This window comes from Chaetodon trifascialis, chromosome 19 (assembly GCF_039877785.1).
Source record: "Chaetodon trifascialis isolate fChaTrf1 chromosome 19, fChaTrf1.hap1, whole genome shotgun sequence".
Lineage (NCBI taxonomy): Eukaryota > Metazoa > Chordata > Actinopteri > Chaetodontiformes > Chaetodontidae > Chaetodon > Chaetodon trifascialis.
In genome coordinates this window covers 12239449-12260229 of record NC_092074.1, presented here as the reverse complement: position 1 = coordinate 12260229, position 20781 = coordinate 12239449, and the positions used below count along the sequence as shown (strand labels likewise).

At 43.9% G+C, this 20781-nt stretch overlaps 1 protein-coding gene across 1 annotated transcript in view; it reads left to right on the top strand.

The window, feature by feature from the left end:
* The window catches only part of nbas (NBAS subunit of NRZ tethering complex), a 141709-nt gene that overhangs the window by 85055 nt on the left and 35873 nt on the right, over nt 1-20781 (top strand). Inside the window, exons 44-48 of the mRNA XM_070987158.1 lie at nt 5783-6033; nt 10101-10441; nt 12201-12425; nt 16171-16361; nt 20222-20311. Of these exons, the coding sequence (XP_070843259.1) occupies nt 5783-6033; nt 10101-10441; nt 12201-12425; nt 16171-16361; nt 20222-20311 (1098 nt within the window). The remainder of the gene's footprint in view (nt 1-5782; nt 6034-10100; nt 10442-12200; nt 12426-16170; nt 16362-20221; nt 20312-20781) is intronic.

Genomic DNA, 20781 nt, shown 5'->3' with positions numbered 1-20781 from the left:
AGAGGAGTGCAGTGGTCAGCCTGCAGGTGCAGTGTAGGGTTTGACTGTGGCTTGGAGGTAGGAAGGAGGATTTCCTTTCACCGCCCTATAGGCCAGCACCACTGTCTTGAGCTGGATGTGAGCAGTGACAAGGAGCCAGTATAGTGAGCGATGTTGGTTTAACACCATGCAAGCAGCGGCATTCTGGACCACCCTTAGAGATTCAATGGCAGGTGCAGCAGTTAGAACAGTTAAGGTGAGTGATGATAAGCACCTGGGCAGCCTCCCCAGTGAGGAAGGGGTAAATCCTCCTGATGTTGTCCAGGAGGAATGTGCAGGAGCAAAACCACTGCTGTAAACATCCAGGGTCACACCCAGCGACCTCGCTATCTGAGGTCTCACAGCAAATACGTGTAGGTTAGACAGTGCCTTATAAGTATATTTGTAGTGAGAAAACCCACAGGGAAGGCAACACTCCACACAGAGAGGAAGAAGAAGAGCAGAAGTACTTCATTTGTTTATGGCCTTTAACACAAAGGTATTACAGTGTTGGTCTTGGGTATAATGGCAGGGTAAATTGTTAGTTCAAATAGTCATTCAAATATTCTGCACAGCTTGAAAAACAAACCTATATGGTGATAATATGGTCAAAGAGTGACAAATGGAAAAATGCATAAACGTCTTTCAGGTCAAATGAGTAGAAAGAGCTGCTGAGCATTCACTGCTAAGTCTTGCAAAAAAACGGGATGTAGAGAAAGGTTGTTAGGTAGAGAAATACTCACAGACTCAGTGTGTACAGGGAAGGATGGGGAGGGGGGGGACAGGCCAGATAGATGGGGGAAGAAGAGATGGATGATAGAGCCAGAGTGTCCCTGAGACAGTCCTATTAACACAGAATGAACGCTTTAGAGGAATCAATGCGCTGCTAAACACCACCGCCGCCGTCAGCTGTTCTCTCTGCGTGCAGGTCTTTGTAGATGTACTCAGGGCCTCTTTAGGGACATGAATGTCAGCCAGTTTTATTGACATTTTAATGACAGCCATTCAACCATATAAATGACTTGTCCAAAAACAGGAGGGGCGTTGACGTATTACTCAGATGTCACCTGCCAATTCACTTTGACTTCTTTTTGAGGCTTTTAACGTTATCCCCTCGCTCACCCATCCTTTGTGTTTTGCCCAAATTCATCACACGTGTGAATTTGTGTGAAAGCGTCTCTTGTAGAAGAGCTGAGCATTGATTTGACATTTCCTTTTTAGTTCATGTTAACTTGATGTCTTGTGAGACGAATATTTCCACCAAAATATCAGAAAATGTTTGTTGCTCGTCCCTAACATCACTGGTACCTGCGTGTTTTGCTGGAGTATTTTGTTGTAGGTCTTCATGTCGGGATTTGGTCGATGAATAACGGGTTGTATAAATGAAACTTGGATCACTTCAGCAAGGCAAACAAATACTGTTTCCCACATCAGTTGACAGTCAGCTGATCCAAACATCACGTCTGACATTTCAAACAGCAGCCCCGAGCTCCACGTTTCAGTTCCTACCTGCCGCCAACAACTGCTGGCCAGCTGTGCTGCTTTTTCTGCAGATCAGTGGTTTTTCCCATAATGAGAAATAAATACTTTTGTGGCACCTTCCTTTTCTGACTCATCCTCTAGATGTGTTTTGCTTCGCACCTCCCCAGAGATGAAGACAACACCTTTGGATTCTGTACTACTCTTTCCAGTTACACATCTGGTGACCTTATCTGGCAAACAGATGCTGAAATTGTATCAGAAATGTGCAATTTTATAGACCGTACAGTCATAACACTTTAGGCTGTTAAAGCTCATTTCGTCTGTAATTACTACAATGTGTGACTTTTCTCTGTCTACACTAGGCGCTTGCCATTTTAACCTTCCAGGGACCTTGTGCCATGCAAATGATATCAATACTTAAAGAACTGCAGTCACCCCTGCCATAGCAAATTTCCCCCTCTCCCCTCTGTCACTGCAGTTTTACCTCACCTGTTTTAATTCTTAAAAACTCTCTTCTTTCCTGTCATGTTGCAACTTGCATGGTTTGTATTTTAGCAAAATATCAGATATTATGAAGTGATTCACGGTTGATTTTCTACATCAGGTAGTCTCTATAATTGAGCTCCTCTTGCCATGTGCATGAGGATGTTGATGTGCCACCAGCTCTCTAACTTTCACCTTTGTAAAAATCCATGTTTTTTGCATCATGCTGTTCTGGACATACTGCATTTAATAATCTGAAACATTTCTTCGGCATTAAATTGCTGCAAGCACATATCTTGCTGTGTGTTCGTGTGCACGTGCTTGGCATGCTGATGAGCTTTCCTGCCTAGAATAGAAAAAAGTAGCATTCAGTGGGAATGTGGATCATGCCGGTGTCACACACCAGTTCGTGTTAGTGCGTTCTGTGTTTATCTGCAGTTGTTTTGTGCTGTTGCTGTGCTGATGTTTAGGGATTATTGACTTGCTGTCCGCAGAAAGTCTGCAAGATTTGCGCCTGCAGCATGACTATGAGCTGGAGCATGACTGTAAGCATGCTTCCTGGAGTCATGGGGGAGAAGGAGGGAGAGCGGGATGCGGAATGACACATACACCTGCATAACCTTTGGTTCAGTCATACAAAAACTGTATTTCTCACTGAATCAACAGGGGCTACTTGAGACAGGACACGCCACATGCATGGCACCTGGACCATCAGGTTTGACATTTCAAATACAGCAGGCAGTCAATTTATGCCATCAGCTCCTAATTTTACCTGCTTTCAAACTGCCGCATGCCGCTGTCGAGCAGCCGTGCTGCACCACCTCAGCCTCTCCCCGGTCTGTGTGACAGTATATTTCTATAAGCTTGTTTGTAGAAATGATAAACTGAATGTTCCTTTTAAAAATCCGTCTCTCACCTGAAATGAAACTTATGTTATAAGTTAACAGACAACATCAGGTGGTCGGTCAGGTTGGCCACCATGCTGCTTGAGACACCAACATCAGGACATTCCCATCAGCTTTAACTGTGCTCTGTGTGCTAATTAGCGCAATCTTGGCATGCGCTGTCATGCTCAACTAAACAATGTTAGCCAAACGGCCACACAGAGCTGCTAGAGTAACTGTAGACTGTTGTTAAATACTGACAAGTGATATGACGTGACTAAAGCAGCTATAATCAATATTTTATATTCAATCACATGACCTCTTCTGGATGGAACTGGTGACTTGTAGTGGCAAATCCATAGAGCCATGAGGCAAAACCTACAGTTCTTGTGACTTTTAGCTAATTGTTTTGGTTTTATGGCCCACAGTTACTGTTTTGGTTCACTCTCACAGCTCTCATTAGCATTCGCATTGTTTCTAGAGGCAGCAGGCAGCTGTTTTCAGCGGAAAACCCAGATAAACCAGTGTACGTTACCTGTCCAACATCATTCCGCAAACTGGCGGACCACAAAAACTGAGCTAAAAGCAGAGCAATGAGTGCCCATACTAATTTAAAAGGTGTTATATCTCTTTTGAGCTCAGAGCTTCTTTAGTCTTATGTACGGTTTACATTGTCAGTTATGTGAGTGTTCATATGTACAATTGCTCACACCTAATCAAACAAAATAGTGAATCAGCTGTATCACCGTCCTCTAGAGTACATTTCTAAGTGCCATTGTCCTGTGCTGAACTCTACAGCACAGAAACTCTTCTGCAACCCCCTGCTGGACAGCAATTTGTAAACAAATTAGCAGCACAAATCTTATTAAAAAAAATACTGCTCGCATCAATGCAAATAACAATTGTGTGTTGAATAATCATCACTGCTCCGCCAAAGCCCCCCTAGTGCTTAATTCTGGCTGTCAGATTACCATGGCAATTAAATATGCCTCTGAATTTAAGAATATGAGAAGCCTATTTTTGTTTGGACACGGCGCAGGAGACAACAAACAGAATATGGTAATGTATAAGGGAGAACGAGGGAGGGAACAACATGGAAAATGAGGAATACTCCACCGGATGAAATTGGTTCCTCACTCAGGCTTTTGAAACAAACAGGAAAAGATTGTAATGAGAAGCTCCTGATACTGCAGCCGCATGAACACAACAGAGACAGAGAGGGAAATTGTGTTGTGTACAGCGATAAATACCACCAAGTGAGCTGCGGTATAGTCATAAAATATGTGGAGAGCTGGAGAGAGAAGCGAGGAGGCGCTCACAAAGTCAGTAAAGAGAGGCGCTAAACGCCTTTTGTCAGAGAAGAAAGACAAAGAGGAGATGACAACCTGGCTTTGAAGAACTACAGCAACACGCTCAGCTAAAACAGAGCCTGACATGAATACTGGCCACAATCCACCAGTCTCAGCTGTCTTTATTTTCTGCCAGTGTGCGATTGCCAAGGAACACGCTTAACACCCCTCAAACGGTCCTACCTGGACAAGCTGTTGTTTCTCTCGCCGTTGTTGTTGTTGGTGCTTTCAGTCACTTTGGAGCTAACGTGATTAAATAGTGAAACGTCAGACTTTGATTGGGGTCTCAGGCTGCCGGCGAGTGCGTGCACTTAGGAAGGAGACGAGAGGGAAAGTGACTGAGAGAGTCTTTACTTAGAGTCGCTTGTTCTGTTGACTCCAGTCTTATCTGAGCCCCTGTTGTGATGATGATTAGTGTTATTTGCATTATTGAGTTTATTGTCAGCTACCTTCACACTGCTGCCGCTGTCTATATTTTTTTCATTAGCGAAAGCCTCCCAGCTAGCTCTGATGGAGCGCCCAGAGGAAACATGGTCCTCTTTGATGTTGTCCCGTTCCAACAGATAAACAGACTTGCTTTTGCACTAACACACTCCCAGACAGCCACAGATTGCTCGGAGCCCCACTGCGACTACCAGCAACTAGCTTCCCTTCGCCGTAGCCTTTTCATTCTTTGTATCTTTCCTTGTTTAACCTTTGTTTGCGGTTCTCTGAGGTTTTTCTCTTCCAGTCCTCCTCTCTCTGGTGTTTTGCTCCTATTCTTTTCACTCGTCCTCTCATTCTTCAGACCACCTGCTGCTGCTGACTTTGAGTTCTGTGGTAAAACATGTTTTGGAAAAGCAAAGCAGCGCACAAGTTGAGCAAATCGCTCAATAGGTTTCCACACGGATTTTTTTCCCAGCCTCGAAGCATTTCCACATCACCTTCATGTTGTTTTTCCTCTCTCTTCTGTCTGTTTTCCCTTTTTAACAATTTATCCCCTTTTTGCCTGTTTTTATGTCAACGCTGACCAAGTTCTTAAACGTATTCTCCGTAGTAATCTATGACATCCTCATCTCTTTTTTTTTCGAGGGACTGTATCTTTGGTGATAAGCCTGCAGATCTCTCAGCTGCCTTTGCACTGCTGTTTTCAAATACTGCTTTGCAAACACGTAGTCCCCACTGCTGGTTGTCTTTGTCCATTGATTTTGTTTCTTAATGAAATTTGGGGTTTTGCACATATTGTTGTTCTCTGATCTTTTTCAGGCTATCAGCTATTGCTGTTTTTTTTCTTTCTCCAAACAAACTGCTCTTTCTGATGCTAGAAACCTACTGTAAAGTGTTTCGCATCCTGGGTACCAGTGGATATTTTCCATAGAGAAGACATATCTCGCTCAGCAGACGTGTACAACAGCAAACACAAAAGCTTTGAACTTGGGATATGGATTATCGCTCTGTGTTTATTTTGCGATGAAAACCATGGATTAGTGCATTCGCTGTGGAATTATCAGACACGTTCAGTTACGTACACCCGTGGTTTTGTTCTCATCTCATTTGTTCCCTGTCCTCCTCTTCGTCCTCATCCAGTCTTTCCACCAAGGATATTGAATCCCGGAGTGAGTTCCTGGGTTTGTTTGACACTTTGAAGTGCAACCCTCAGGCCTTTTACAGCCACATGACGAAGTACGTTCTGCCCACTGTGGAGGGAACCGACCAGGGCCGCCTGCTCTACTACTACACCTTGCTAGATGCTGCTGGCTGCGAGCCTTACGTCACCACCACTATCAAGCCAGACTCTCATGTCAAGCTGCTCAAGAAACTTCGAGCTGTCGCCAATGGTAAGTTTTTCTCTCCATCATTATAATGCAGATGGAACAACTGCTGCAGAGATAATAGGTGGAAGGACAAAAAGCAGGGATAATGCAATGAACCAGTGGATGCAGCTTGCATCTAAAATCTGATTCAGTGTTGAATCAGTCTGCGATGAACGCAGCAGTAATGGTTTCTTTCTAATGATATGGGTAACTGCACTTGCTTTTAAAAGTGTGTAATTCTCGTTATTTATGAAAATGCACCATGCACAATGCCTTTTTTCTTGTGTAATCTATGCAGACGGTACATTTGATAAAGAAAGGAGTTCATTTGGTTGTGGTCAACAATGGATCATTTTTACACACTGGCCAGCTTTCCTCTGACAAAAAGTGAAGCTCAGAACATCTGACAAATTGTTATCATTTCATCACTTTGCAATTGATCAGCAAACCAGAGGGACTTTGGGGCAGATTTCAAGGTAAAACAACATATTTGATAACCCATCAGGTCTGATGTCAGAGGAAAATGCCTCTGCTTATAAAAACCAAAGTAACATAATGGTACTGAATTCACAAAAGCACTCATTTGCCTTGAAATTAATGCTGTTTCTGAGATTCCAGGGGTTAATCTACCTCTGTTGTTGGTGGAAAACCAGCCTCAAGCCTTTAATGTCAAGAAATCAAGTTGCGTGTTGAAGACTTGAACATAATCCCTCTTGACATGATAGAAGACTCACAGATGTTGACATTCCCTCTAGTCGGTAGATAAGGTCAAGTCACTGTCATGTTGAATCCTAGAAGAAATACAACAGCTGAACACATATATTTGTGGCACATTTCTGGCCTCATATAAAACTAGCTAAATCCTTATATTTCAGTCTAATTGACAAATGAAATACCCACAATGACATAGCTATTATCTCTGCCTCATCTTGTTTTTTTTGATTTTCCTCGCTTCCTCCTCTTCTCCACCAGCTGTCATGTTAGTCTGCAAAATTGAAAAGTAACAGGATTGAGGAAAAAAAAAAAAAAACAGCCATTCACATTTTCCTGTAAACGACAAGTGAAGCAATCTCCCCTCTGTATAAGTTGTCAATCCGGCTAACACACTAAGCTCCTGAAATAGCGACAGCATCGCAGAAAGGTGCTGTTTCCACTAAGATTTCTGTGGCAGCGCCCTCTCCAAGGACGTCATGTCCAGGTTGTAGCATGTCACCGGTTCAACGGTCCGGCAACAGTGCTCAAACTTAGTTGTGTACGGGTGGAGGTGGTGTCACTTCTCGATGAAGTTCAGCAAAGGTCAGCCAGGTGTCAGCTGTGTTTTCACGCCTCACTTCCTCCCTCTGCTCCTGAGAACACCACAGCTTTTACCGGTGACACATGTCTCTGTTTAACACACATACACGCACATACACACACACACACACACACACACCTCGGTCGTCCACATCAAGACTTAGATTCATTTATAGAAGCAAACGAAAATGCACTTTAAGCTCATACTGCTACTGTTTTAGTTTTACTCTCACACGATTACCTTATCAGATTACATCCACTTGGATGAACTGATTTGAGCTTTGGTTAAAGGTCAAAAGTTCAGGGTCACTGTAACCAAGCCTGGCCATTACTCAAGAACTCATACACTAATTATGACAAAGTGTCACACAAATCTCTCAGAAGATAAAATGATGACATTTTATATCCAAAAGGTGAGCTTCACTGTGACGTCATGACCTTCTTCAGCAACACCTTTCTGCCCATTATTCAAAGCCATAACTCAGAAACAGACGGGGAGACTGTGACCATATTTCACATTTGGCCAGATGCTGAATTTGTGATCTTGGGTGCTCACTTTGAAACTAGACATAGATTATATGAGTCTGAACGGACATGGATGTAAACTGCAACTTGACTGTTAAGATAGTTGAGATAACTTGGGTGTAAGCTAGTAAAAGCCTAATCACACTTTGCGCTGAAGATCGTCTTTTTAATAAGCACTACCTGGTGTATGTGGTGTCGTCAGGCCAATCCTCAAAGATGTGAATGTGCACTCTTAACATTCACAAATGTGTGGTGGGTTAAGACATTTTACTTGTCTTTACTGTAGCCAGCAGTAGACCCTTTTCATGGCAAACATTCTGATTTGTCACAAAAGCCAGAAACAGGTGTAAGTAATAACATGACAGTGGAGATAGCTCCGTTCCATGAGGTGCCCCAGTAAGCCGTGTCAGTGTGTGAGCATGCACAATGCCAGAGCCCCAGAACTGGGTCATTTAAATGAAATGCAGGCATCACTGATGCTATTAATTATTGAGTCATCTATGATTCTTCCTGCTTTGACAAGTCAGAATGTCTGCTGTGACAAAGGCCTACAGCAGCCGGGAATCGGTAAACAAAGTGGAAATGGGGCAAACGAAAAAAGGGACGAGCTCCGTGAAGTCAGTTGCTCCCACTCTTCAGCAGGAGGGGTTTAGCAAACTGTCTACACATTAGCGCTTGCGCAATTATACATATGTACAAACTTGACCAAAGGGAGTAACACTAATGTACTAGCACATATACTGACTTTGTGACACTAACACTTACAAACTAACACTCCCTGTATCTCTCTCTCTCTCTCTCTCACACACACACACACACACACACACACACACACACACACACACACACACACACACACACACTCTCACTGTTAAAACTTAACCCACACATTCGCGCTCATGTCAGAAAATTGACACACAGGCTGTTGCGATGTCTCCAGGGCCACCAACTTTCTACCAGCACTCTTCAACTCAGACACACACACTCCTTTGCAGCTCTGAACAGACACACACACGCACACAGGCATGCTTACGAGGCATTCAGACAGTGGTAGAGACAGGTGGCGTGTGTCCAATATTCATCACAGTTTCAGACACAGTATCAGGTGACTGTCTGAGTGGGCTCTCCTGAGGAAGAGGGCGAAATTGCTGCTTGGGTGTGGAAGAGACGGAGGCAGGGAGAGGAGTGGGTGGGGCAGCGGAGAGACCGAGAGAGTACATGTGTAAGTGCATGTAACTCTTATCTGCAGTTTAAGTGTCCGTCTGGGCCTGTCTGAAAGTATTGTGTGTGTGTGTCTGTGTGTGCGCGTCGGGGATTCCAAGCAACGTTGACAGAACCCTCCCTACAGGCAGACCAGCGTTAAATATTTAAAGTCCAGACAGGCTGTGGTGTTGCCACAGTAATGTGTCTGTCTGATAGTGCGGGAGACTAAGAGCACGCAGGGAGCTGCAGTGGAGGGAGATGTGATGCGCACAGACGGAGCCACGGACAAACTGTACACCTTTGCAGGCAGACAGACAGAAGCACTTCCACACAGACGCACTCTTTGTGGTTCACATCAACCTTGTGCTCTCTTAGCGTGCGTTTCTCTTGATGCATTCCTGTCATGTAATGGAATATTGAACAACCTGTGCATATGAAATCACTGCAATTATCCTGCATGGTTTGCACATGCCATACAGCATGAATACAGCAGTATAGCATGTGATAAGTGCCTTCAGACCTCTCTTTTGCAAAGTGCCACTTTCTGAACAGTTAAGTGCTGGATACGCTGTAGGAGTTTGAATGCTAGGCTTCTCATACAATGCGGCATTATAGTATAGTAAATATATATGTGCCAATGCTGTATTCGCAATGCCTGAAAAAGCCTTTTGTATGTTTTTAATGCGCATGATGTATTTTTGTATTTTGAATAGCAGCTAAAATTGACATTGTGTGTCACGATCAAGAATTTGTGATGTATTCCACAGTGTAAAACTAAGCTTAAAAGCTGGCCTTGCATTGAATTTGTAAGACAGACTGTATCGTATTAGCACTTTAATGGCGCAATCACAATGACCAGGGCTAAGTGCTACAGAAGGTCATGTACAGTATACATGTATACTCCGAGTGTATGAGTGATGCACTGTGAGCACAAGGGTTGAGTGAAATGGAAAACACATCATCGGGATGTATTCACTATTATTTTGTCAAAAATGTAGTCTACGAATGTCAGCATACATGTAATGCTTAACAAAGTCATACATCTAATTAATATACTATCTCTCTTGCAGGCTTGAACTACCGGAAGCTGACCGACGAATCGCTGGATCCGTTGGCCACTCTGCAACCAGTTCTGACCAGTCAGAACGTGCTGTCCATCTCCAAGCTTGCTAATCGGCTGCCTGTGCCCGGTGGTGGAGGCGCAACAGTCTCCCCCAGTGCCGTCCATGCAGTGTGGCTGCAGAAGTTATTTTGGAAAGGAGACCCCCAGTTGCTGAAGAGACCCCCGCAGAGCGATCAGGACTACCTCCATGCATACGACACCTGTGCCAAATACCTGGACAGGCTGGTCCCCGCTGACGCCGTCCACTTCCTGGACAGCATCACCTTCTCACCTGATGCGGCCGAACATGTAAGCTGAAATTTGGTCAGGTGATAGTGGTGTATTTTAGGTCCACTCTCTTAAAATCCAGCCATTTTTTCATTTAAATTAATGTATGCAAGACAAGAAAAAGTAGTCTGACACAGTACAGTGTAAAGGAGGCTCTATTTTCTGTTACCGTCTCAGACAGGAACTGGTGGGAGTTTGGCAGACAGATAATTTGTAATTGCAGCACAGAAGGTACTGTAGTTGGTTCCAGGCAGCCACCCAGACAGGATTCATATTGTCTAAAAGGAAGGATTGTGGGGATTTCCAATCACTACATCAAACTGTCACATTCCTCATTTTGCGCTCTTCGCCGTCTGACTGGTCTCCTCTCATGCCCCAGGCTCAATTTTTGGAATGGCAAAAGCCCTTTCCTAATTTTTAAATATATTATTATGTTCACATCCACACTCTGTCGCCTCAAAGCACATACCAGTCATGATTTATAAAAGAAATTATAAAATTGCACAAGAAATGTCAGCCACATAATTACAGCTCTGTGAAAAATTGTCCTGCAGAGGACTTAAAGTGCCTCAGAGCACCTTATCAATACCAGCCCAGTTTTTTTTTTTCTTTTTTTTCACACTGGCACACCGCTGCTCCCCCACTCCAGACCTTCCCTTTTTCTTTCACTTTTGTCTTATGCACCCGCTCGTTTCCTGTGACTCCACGATAGCTAATTGATCCCTCTCTACTTCAGAGCCAATTAAACTCCAATTCCCAGCAGGCACTCTTTTCCCACTGTGCTTTTTAACATGCAGATTACCTCTCAGAAACCCACTGTCTGCTTCCTCTTTCCTCACCCCTCTCTTTCTGTTTTTTTTTTTTTTTGATCCTTTTTGAACCCTCACTGCTCGGAATGCATCTGACCTTTCACACCCCCATTGCCCCCCACGATAGATTGATCCATTTTCCACTCGGCTAAGGGCTGAGAGGGATGGCTGGGACTTAGCTTTCCTCCTACTGGACAAATCTTTTGAAGGAAAACAGAGAGTGTTGGCATTTCCCCCCACCCACCCCTCTGAGGTATTGATCTCAGATAGTGTCTTTCATGGAAGCATCCTTTACTCAACCTCCAGCAGGTTTTCAAACCTTGCCCTTTGGTGAATGCCTACATCTGATTCCATTCCCACTGATGCTTAAACTATATACACACAAATGCATAAACACACATACCCTTAAAAAGAAATTGAACCTGTCAGGAAATGTCTGATTTGACTGATCAACCTGTCCTAGCAGAGAAAAGCGCTCTCAGTCTGAGTCAAGATATCTAGCAAATGCAGAAGTATAGTAGTGGTAGAGTAGCATGTATATGAGTGTGTGGTTGAGGTAGCTGGAAATGTGAAGTTGGAAGATTTACAAGTGTCTTCTCGGTGTGCATATGTGTGTGGGGAGCTTGCCTGTATGTTTCCATGCAATAGAGTAAATCCTCCCACAGCCAAAGGCCCTCTCTTCTCCCCATGAATGGCTAACCTGCTCTCAGTGAATTTAATCAATTACAGCAGGCTTCCAGCTATGATCCCCCCCTCTCTCACATGCACACACATGCTACTCAAGTTCCTGATGGCATTTTGGTGCAAATATATTGGCTTATACCTGCCTCTTTTCAACATGTTAAGTTTGAAATTAATGTGCATAACTTGTGCACCTCTCTTTCCCACTCCACTCAATTTGATTTGCTTCCCTTATCCCATTCCTCCCTCTCCTCATTCTCTTCCCTCCCTCCATCCTATCCCGTCTCCAGCTGAGCATCCAGGCGAGGTCGGAGGTGATAAAGCGAGCCACCAAAGCCCTGCGCCAGCTGGGCGAGAAAAGCAGGAAGAGAGGAAGCGACGGTAACGGGGAACAGGAAGGGACGGACCCAGCAGGGATGACTTTTGATGAGGCTCTAGCACACCTGCAGCAATCACAGGCCCACCTGGACACCCTGAGTCATGCCTTCATTCTGTCACTCAAAGACGGCCAGCAGGTAGACCCCATCTGCCAGGCACTTAAAGCCTCATTCTTTTTAATAGGGAGAAATCCTCTTTGTGTGAATGTGTGGTAAATGATCGGTTAAAGGAGCACACACAGTTCAGCGTTTTTTAGCTTAGATAGACACCCTGAGCATTTGCTGCAGCGATTCATGGTCGTGTCTTAGCATAAACTATGTCAAATATCAGTTCTAAGTTTAAATGGTAAGTTGTTAAATCTGGTGAATTTGGAGTAAAAGTGCTAGAAAAAAAAGAAATTGTTAGCCTTGGCAGGGACAGTTGAGTATGCGCTTGTTCAAATTAAAATTGTTCCAAAAATAGACTTACCTTCTTTAGCTGGATGAACCTGATGCTAAACTGCACTTCATTTTTTTAATGTATTTATCGACAGACCGTATAAGAATCAAGTCAATTTTTATTCCCATCAACGAGGGATACATGGGTAATCTTCTTAATTGACCCAAAGAGTCATTCTCTCTCTCTCTCTCTCTCTCTCTCTCTCTCTCTCTCTCACACACACACACACACACACACACACACACACACACACACACACACACACACACACACAAACACACACACACACACACTGTCTCACATCCTTTTCCCTCGGCTGCTCATGGGGTCACCTTTACCTGGACTTACAGATACTTTACATTATGTGTGTAATTGTGTGTGGGTTTGTTTGTGTATTGTTGTGTAATACTGGGGTGGTTCTGCTTGACTCTTCCAAGCCTCACTGGGACTAGTCAAGGGTACATTAATGTAAATCTACAGGCTGCTGTTTCAAATGAGCCCTGCCACATGGCTGTATATACAGTACGAACGCTGTCCTGTATCTCATTAAGCAAAGTCACACTGACTTACCCCACTATCACCTCCCTGTGGCTGTGTGTGTGTACGTACGTGTGGGCGTGCATAGTGTTGTTATGCGACCATGAGATACCCATCAAAACTGGTAATTTCTGACCCCCCACACTGTGCAATTGTATAATATTTAGCCCCTTTTTGTCTGTCTTTAGAAGCGCATATACCCTCTTGTAATAGTGAAGAAGATACAAACATTACTTGCTGTAGACTAAGGTCACAGTTGCACACACACACACACACACACACACACACACACACACACACACACACACACACACACACACACACACACACACACACACACACACAAACACACACACACACACACACACACACAAACACACACACACACACACACACACACACACACAGTACGGCCTCTGCAATGTAACTTCCCTTCGACTGGCGCAGGAAACGATAGTATCCTTGGAGATAGATAAAAAGGATATAAGAACCAGCAAAGGGCAGATAGGTAGGGAAAGATAGATAGAAAGAGCCCTGTAGGCTCTGTTTGGCTATACTGTGGTCATTTATCAAGTGTACGTGACCAGCTGCTGGAAATAATAGTGGATCATACAGGAATCCACCACAGGCGCCTTGACCTGCCACGAGGACAGCAAATTACACACTGCAGATATTGCGTATGGTGCAATGTTATAGTGTTTCTAAAGGCATGGGTCACAATCCAGAGGATAGCTGTGGACAGATAACTGTGCTGTGGACAAATTGGTATGTAAGTTAGCACAGTTTTGTATAACCTTCCCATGTATGATGAGTCAGATACCATAAAGCAGAATAACAAAGGTACCATTGTTGTTTTTATGAGGAAATGAGGGGAGAATGGTAGATGGGGAATGACGTGTAGCAATGGTCCTCACCTGGATGTAAACTGGAGGCAATGAGGTTGGCACCTCAACCACCCCAAGAGTGCCCCAAAATCACCATCCACTGCTGTGTGGTGGAAGTTTTTATTCCATCTTCTTATCATACCAGAGTCCCCATATATCCATTTTCCATCCATTGAGTTTCAAGTCCTTTGTCTTGTAAGGTTTGTGGCGGCACAATGGCACCCAGAGTGGTCCTTTCCCCCACATGCTTCTCCAGCTCTGTACTGCGTGCACACCCACTTGTCTGGAGATCACAGTGAACATTACCTACAAAAAGCAGTGATAGCACCCAAATGTTACCCAACCAGACACTTTCCAAGTCTTCAGCTAGGCCATGATATTCTGCCAATATATCATGAATATATGATGTCCACGTATCATGGCGGTCAGAATATCATATCTCATATGAATATCATTATCCTGTCAATGAATATTACAAACAGGCGAGGTGACAAAGGGCAGCCTTATCCGAGCCCATTGCTAGTGCTTATTGAGCTTGACTTTATGCCAAGAATGTCAGCGTCTTGCTCGGGATGTGTTGGCGAAGCTCTCTCCCACTATCTCCCACTGAATACATTGGGTGCAAAGATCATGACCCTGTCTGGATCTGAAAAAGGCCGCGTTGCCTGGATTAGTGAATGTCAGATGTTTTTTAAACACGAGCGCTTCCAGATAGTGGGGGAATGTAACAAAGTACATTTCCTCAAGTACTGTACGCAAGTACACATTTGAGTATTTCCATTTTATGTAACCATCGTTTCTACTTCACAACGTCTCAGAGAAAAATATTGTACTTTTTACTTCAGTACATCTGCGTACAGCTGTAATTACTAGTTTCATACCCTTTCAGACCATTTTACGCCACAATGAGTACTTTCACTTTCAGCACATTTTGCTGATGATACAGGTAATGATAATGCAGGACTTTTGCTTGAAGTGGAGCATTTTCACAGTGTGATATTTGTGCTGAAGTAAAGAATCTGAATGCATCTTCTGCCTCTGCTTCGATTCTGTCCTTGTTTCTTGTCTTTCCCCTGGCAAACAACAAATCTGTGCATTAGTAGCATTACAGTGAACCTGCATCTTCAAAACCTGTCACACCCTCAGGTTTTCACAACAGTAGCTGCAGACTTTTTTCGCCCATTGATACTTGTCCACTTACTCTAGAGTCACCCCATCAACCAGCCTTGAAAGTCCTGTGTTTCAAGCTCTCGAGAGACCGCCAGTGGCAACAAGTGCAGTCTTTCTCCAGACCTTGGTGCTCTTTGCAGCTGCTATTGAGACATAGGTTTGAATAGGATCTATTCTGCCTCCATGCAAATACCCAACCTTGGTCTCCTCAAAGGTGAGACTGCCTATGGAGGAATAAAATCAAGGGCGAGTCTACAAAGAAAACAGAGGGGGAAAAATACAGGAAATTGAAAGTAATTGTAATTTTATTCATCCTCCGTGCTGAAAAGATTTTGAAATAAGGAAATATTATGTGCGGTAATGACTTTTTTTCGCCCTAAATATTCACACATCTACTACATAAACACACGCGCGCACACGCACACGACCCAATACCATTTCCAACTTCCCAAGTTGAGCTTCTCAGCCGTTTCTTATTGGAGGAGAGAAAAACAAGCAGAGCAGAGCAGGACAGTGGAGAGGGAGCTGGTTCAGGCCGGCGCTGCCCTCGGGGTTAATACCTGAAGGGAACAAAGCACTCAACAGCAAACTTCACTCACTAAACTTTGCACTTCCTACACCACCACTGCACTTCTTTCACTCTGCCTTTATTTATTTATTAATTTTCAATTCCTGTTTCTTAAAATAATATTCAAGCCAATTTGTTAATATTTTCCCTCTTTCTGGTATTTTTTTTGCTTTACTTTGATATTGTGAATACGTCTGCTACCTTATGCTTTGCTTTATTTCAGGCCTGCTATGAAATATTTTCCAGGTCAGGTGAAAAATGTCTTGTTTTGTTTCCGTATTCCAGCGTTACAGTCAGCTTTATGATCTGTCCCGATCGGAGAGGTCAAAAGTACATGAGCTGGCAGTCACCATGGCCACTGACGGGCAGCCTCTGGAGCGCATTGAAGAGCTTCTGCGCGTCGCTGTGGGACCTCTAGACCTGTCTGTGAAAACGGTGCTGCGTGACGCAGTGGAGAGAGTCGTGGCCGCGCTCAGGTATTACCTCTCTCGCTCTCTCTTTGTGCATGCACAGCAGAAAACACAAACTCTGAGGTGGTAAGATCCACTCTTGTCAGAAGACATCACCAAGTCTTTCCATTGACAAAATACACGGTGATGCTTGACTGTATACTTGGAGCACTTATTCAGCATTTTGGAAAATATGCTTTTTCGCCGTATTGCCAGGAGTTGGATGAGGGAAATCGATAACACTCTCATGTCTGTACACCAACTATGGAGCTGGAGCCAAGAGGCAATTAGCTTAGCATAAAGACTGGAGGCACAGGAGAGGCTGCTGGCCTGGCTTTCTCTAAAGTTCAATAATAAACTTAGCAGCGCCTCTGAAGCTCAATGATTAACATGTTGTTTAAACAACATAATCCATACAACAACAACAAAAACAGAAATGCAGAAAAATGAAGTCATACAGCTGGGCTCACCGATTTCCAGGAATTTCTGCTGGTCAGCCTCCCATTAACAAGACATTCATGCAAAAAAAGACACATTAGACGACTTAAAAGTAGAAAAATATACCTTTTACACCTAGAGAGTATAATAATGCATTAGTTTATATTAAACTTCTGAGTGTAGATGTCATAAAAACAAAGTAATTGACCAGATTTTAGTCATAGTTACTCGCTTCTCCACCATCATTTAGCTAAATCACAGCATCTCCTGCTTCAGGAGTCAGAGCACTTTCAATTGTAGACCTGCCTCTGAAGTTAGTGTTTGTTATTGTGGATATCGTTGTTCTTCCTCTCACTGGGTTATAAATCATAAATGGTGTTGCACACCGGTAGCTCCCCTCTAAGCCCTGCGTTGTTCAGAAAAATGGTTAATAATAACAGGACAATGTTGGGAAAATGACACTGCTGTAGGCTTGTGCTACCGATGATATCGCCCACTGTGACGAACCTAAGGAAGGCAGCAGGAAAATCAGCTTGTCAGGTTACTATATGTATTTCCTTTCTTTCTCATTTTAATCTCTTTTGCATTTGCTGTTGCGCCTTGTCAAACAACATTATCATCTACATGCCTCCCTTTCATACCTGTCTGTTGAGATTGCACACACATGCATGTGAAAATAAATAGATTTTTTTAGAACAAGTCCAATTAAGAGCAGCATCTATATCCACCTCAAAAGCGGCCTTTGTGATGTATTTTCTAGAATATTGAAGGCCACCCCTTCACACCACCTACTGCCTCATCTCTGTTGGTTGTTATCTGAAAATATACTGCATATTGGTCCACTTTGGGCTCAGCATGTTGGTGGGAAAAGACTGTCAAAACAAATGCCTGAAGTGTTGCATTGAATCTACAGTAGCTGCCCGTGGGAGTTGGACTGGGAGCGTTTTATTGGTGTCTTCCTGCTCCCTGCTTTCAAAAGGAAGGGAGAGATGATTCACCCTGACACATCTGCAGAGCACCTAAATTTTAGGGCCATGGAAAATACTTGGATGTTGAACGATTTAACATGATGTTCCTGAGAAACAGGAAGTTGCTTTCAATTTACATATGCACATGCTTAAAGAGAAGGCTTGTTTTAGTGGATTTTTTTATTTTTTTAATGTTTGTCCTTTTTGACAGACCAAGGAGCACAGATTTACTGACAAGGCCAGATATTATCGAGCCTTCTGATTGGCTTGATAAATGAGCGCCAGTCTCCTTGATTATATTCCTGCCTCATTTCCTGCTTCTTTATGGCTGCTCAATGGCGCATGGTGGAGATAGATGGCACCTGCAATTTAGACACACACTCGCTCACACACACACACACACACACACACACACACACACACACACACACACACACACACACCAGAAAATCCTTGTGCACATGCACAGACACTCAGGCGTTTGCAGTTAACCAGACATGAAGGCACTCTTCCTGCTGAACACACACACACATACACACACACACTCTTCCTTGCATGCACACGCTCTTCCCCTTTCTCTGATTCATTATCGTCTTATAATTAATGCAGCCTAATACAGCTGTTCCCCTCCAGATCTCACTCGGCTCCCACAGCAACACACACACTATGTGTCCATGTGTGTGTGTGTTCTGTGTGATGTGTGAGAGAGGCAAACACAGCCTTATGTATTCGCTGGAGGTATTCTTTCCCTTGAACATGTCAGCGCTCTTGCATATGAATACCCCTTAATGCATTCAAGTACGGCTCTGTGCATGAGTGTGTGTGTGTGTGTGTGTGTGTGTGTGTGTGTGTGTGTGTGTGTGTGTGTGTGTGTGTGTGTGTGTGTGTGTGTGTGTGTGCGTGCGTGCGTGCGTGCGTCTGTTGTTGCAGGGCTTTCTCGAAGCATTGTGTTTGGCAGGTATGAATGAGCCGGTCTTGTTTTTGGCTCTCTCGAAGCCTTCAGTCTGGCGCAGCAGGCATACCTGAGCCTCACACTAATGGCCATCTTTTGTATCTGTCATAACTGTTCTGTGTTTGTGTGTCTTTGAAGAGAAAATGTAAGTGGTAAAATGCAATAAAGAAAATGCTGTGTCGTCTTTCTGCCTTTTGCCACGCCATTTTTATATTGTGTGTATGTATATATATCTGTGTGTGTTTGTATGTGTATGTGTGTGTCACACATATACATGTATGTGTGTGTGCGCATAGGCCTTGGTTTTTGTGTGTGTACGCACATGAGCCCAGCAGCAAAGGGGAGTTGAGTCAGGGGAAATCACCCTTTTTTTTCCGCTTTCTGTCTTCGTGAAAAATGGCCCTCCTCTTGCGACATACAGTACACACACACACATGCACATACACACACACACACACACACACACACACACACACACACACACACACACACACACACACACACACACACACACATTGCTGCAGAGCCCACAGCCACTCCAGGAAATACACTAATGACACTGCAGAAAAGATTACATTTTACCTATTTAAGCTCACCTACTAGTGTGTTTCATTAAATCTCATTCGCACCTGACTTGAAAGAGAAGTCGAGTTGGTCAGTGTTAAATGATTCAGTTTGTTAGGTTTTGACTGAATTTGCAGAAAACAGTTTAGGTATTTTAGTGAATAAAAGGGGTTATGACAGAGTTCAAGCGAAGCCAAGTCCTTATACAAAGCTGAAAGGTAGATTCAGTCCCTTGGCGGGAGTAAGCAGACAGGTCCAAGTCCTCAGTGAGAGCAGACTGGCAGAGCATGGACAGAGCAGGTGTGAGAGCAGACCGGCAGGACACAAACAAAGCAGGTGTGGGTTAGGCACCTGAGCACAACAGGGAGAATGCAACCGATTAGGTATACATAAAGTAAACAGGGCAAAAACTGACTGAGTGCTTCGGGTAGGTCGTTACCGCGCTGCTAGCGGACGATAGGACGGATACAGGTAGTAATCTGGGTGCTTATATAAAGAGTGAGCAGGTGGGTCTTGATTGGTGAGTTCAGGAGGCCGGTCCCAACCTGCTGGCCACAAGACAAACAGGAGACACCAGGCAGGGGAAACATGGGAGCACAGAGAGGAAGGAGGGGAGACTGCAGATCCCCACAAAACTATTCGATTTTCTGATGTATTTCACCAACATGCTCACGCAGCCTCTGAGCTTGTCACATTGGAGATGTTTTCAAATGTTTTTTCAGTTGCATCATGTCTCTAGGACTTTAAATGATTTCATGATGGTTAATCTTTGCAAAGCTGCGTTCGCTTCAGATATTTAATCGCTGCCAGACATGTTTTTAACTAACACTGAAGAAAGCCTTTGATTCTTCTTTTTCTGACTTTCTTTTCTCAGCTGTTGTCCCTCTCTATCGTGGTAATTTGAAAATCTTATCTTCATAAGTGAATTATGAAAGGTGATTGTGGTGATGTGGTTTGTCTTTCAGTGGAGACCCGGATGCCCTGACGAATTACCCACAACCACTCCAGGTCCTGGAGGCCGTGGTGACCGCCGTGCACAGAAATGTACAGATTGGGTAGGTTATTCACAGCAACTCACACACAGAGACAGACCACACACACTTTTGCCTTACTGCATTTGTAGAAGCCTTCAATAGACGACTTTTATTGCCATCCTTAAACAGTCATCCTCACAGAGCAGATCAAATAATTCAATCCCAAGCACGTTGTGTGTTTTTGAGTCATGACACGCACAACGTTTCAGAGATGTTTCCCCTCCTCCATCACTTTACTCTCTCTTGCTTTTCTCGTCTCTATTCAAGGTCTGAAATTAACACCTGCTGAGTGTCAAATGGCAGTAAAATGTCTGTTTGATAGCTGAATCAACGAGAGGCACCTGCCAACCTGTCTGGAAGCTTTTCGGAGCTGACAGCATTTTGATAGCGCCTGTTATACTCTGGTCAGCTCTTTTGTGACCATCAGCCAAACACAGTAAACCGATGGATCTGTGACAACAGCGCTCCTAATCTGCTGCCTGTCAGTGGAG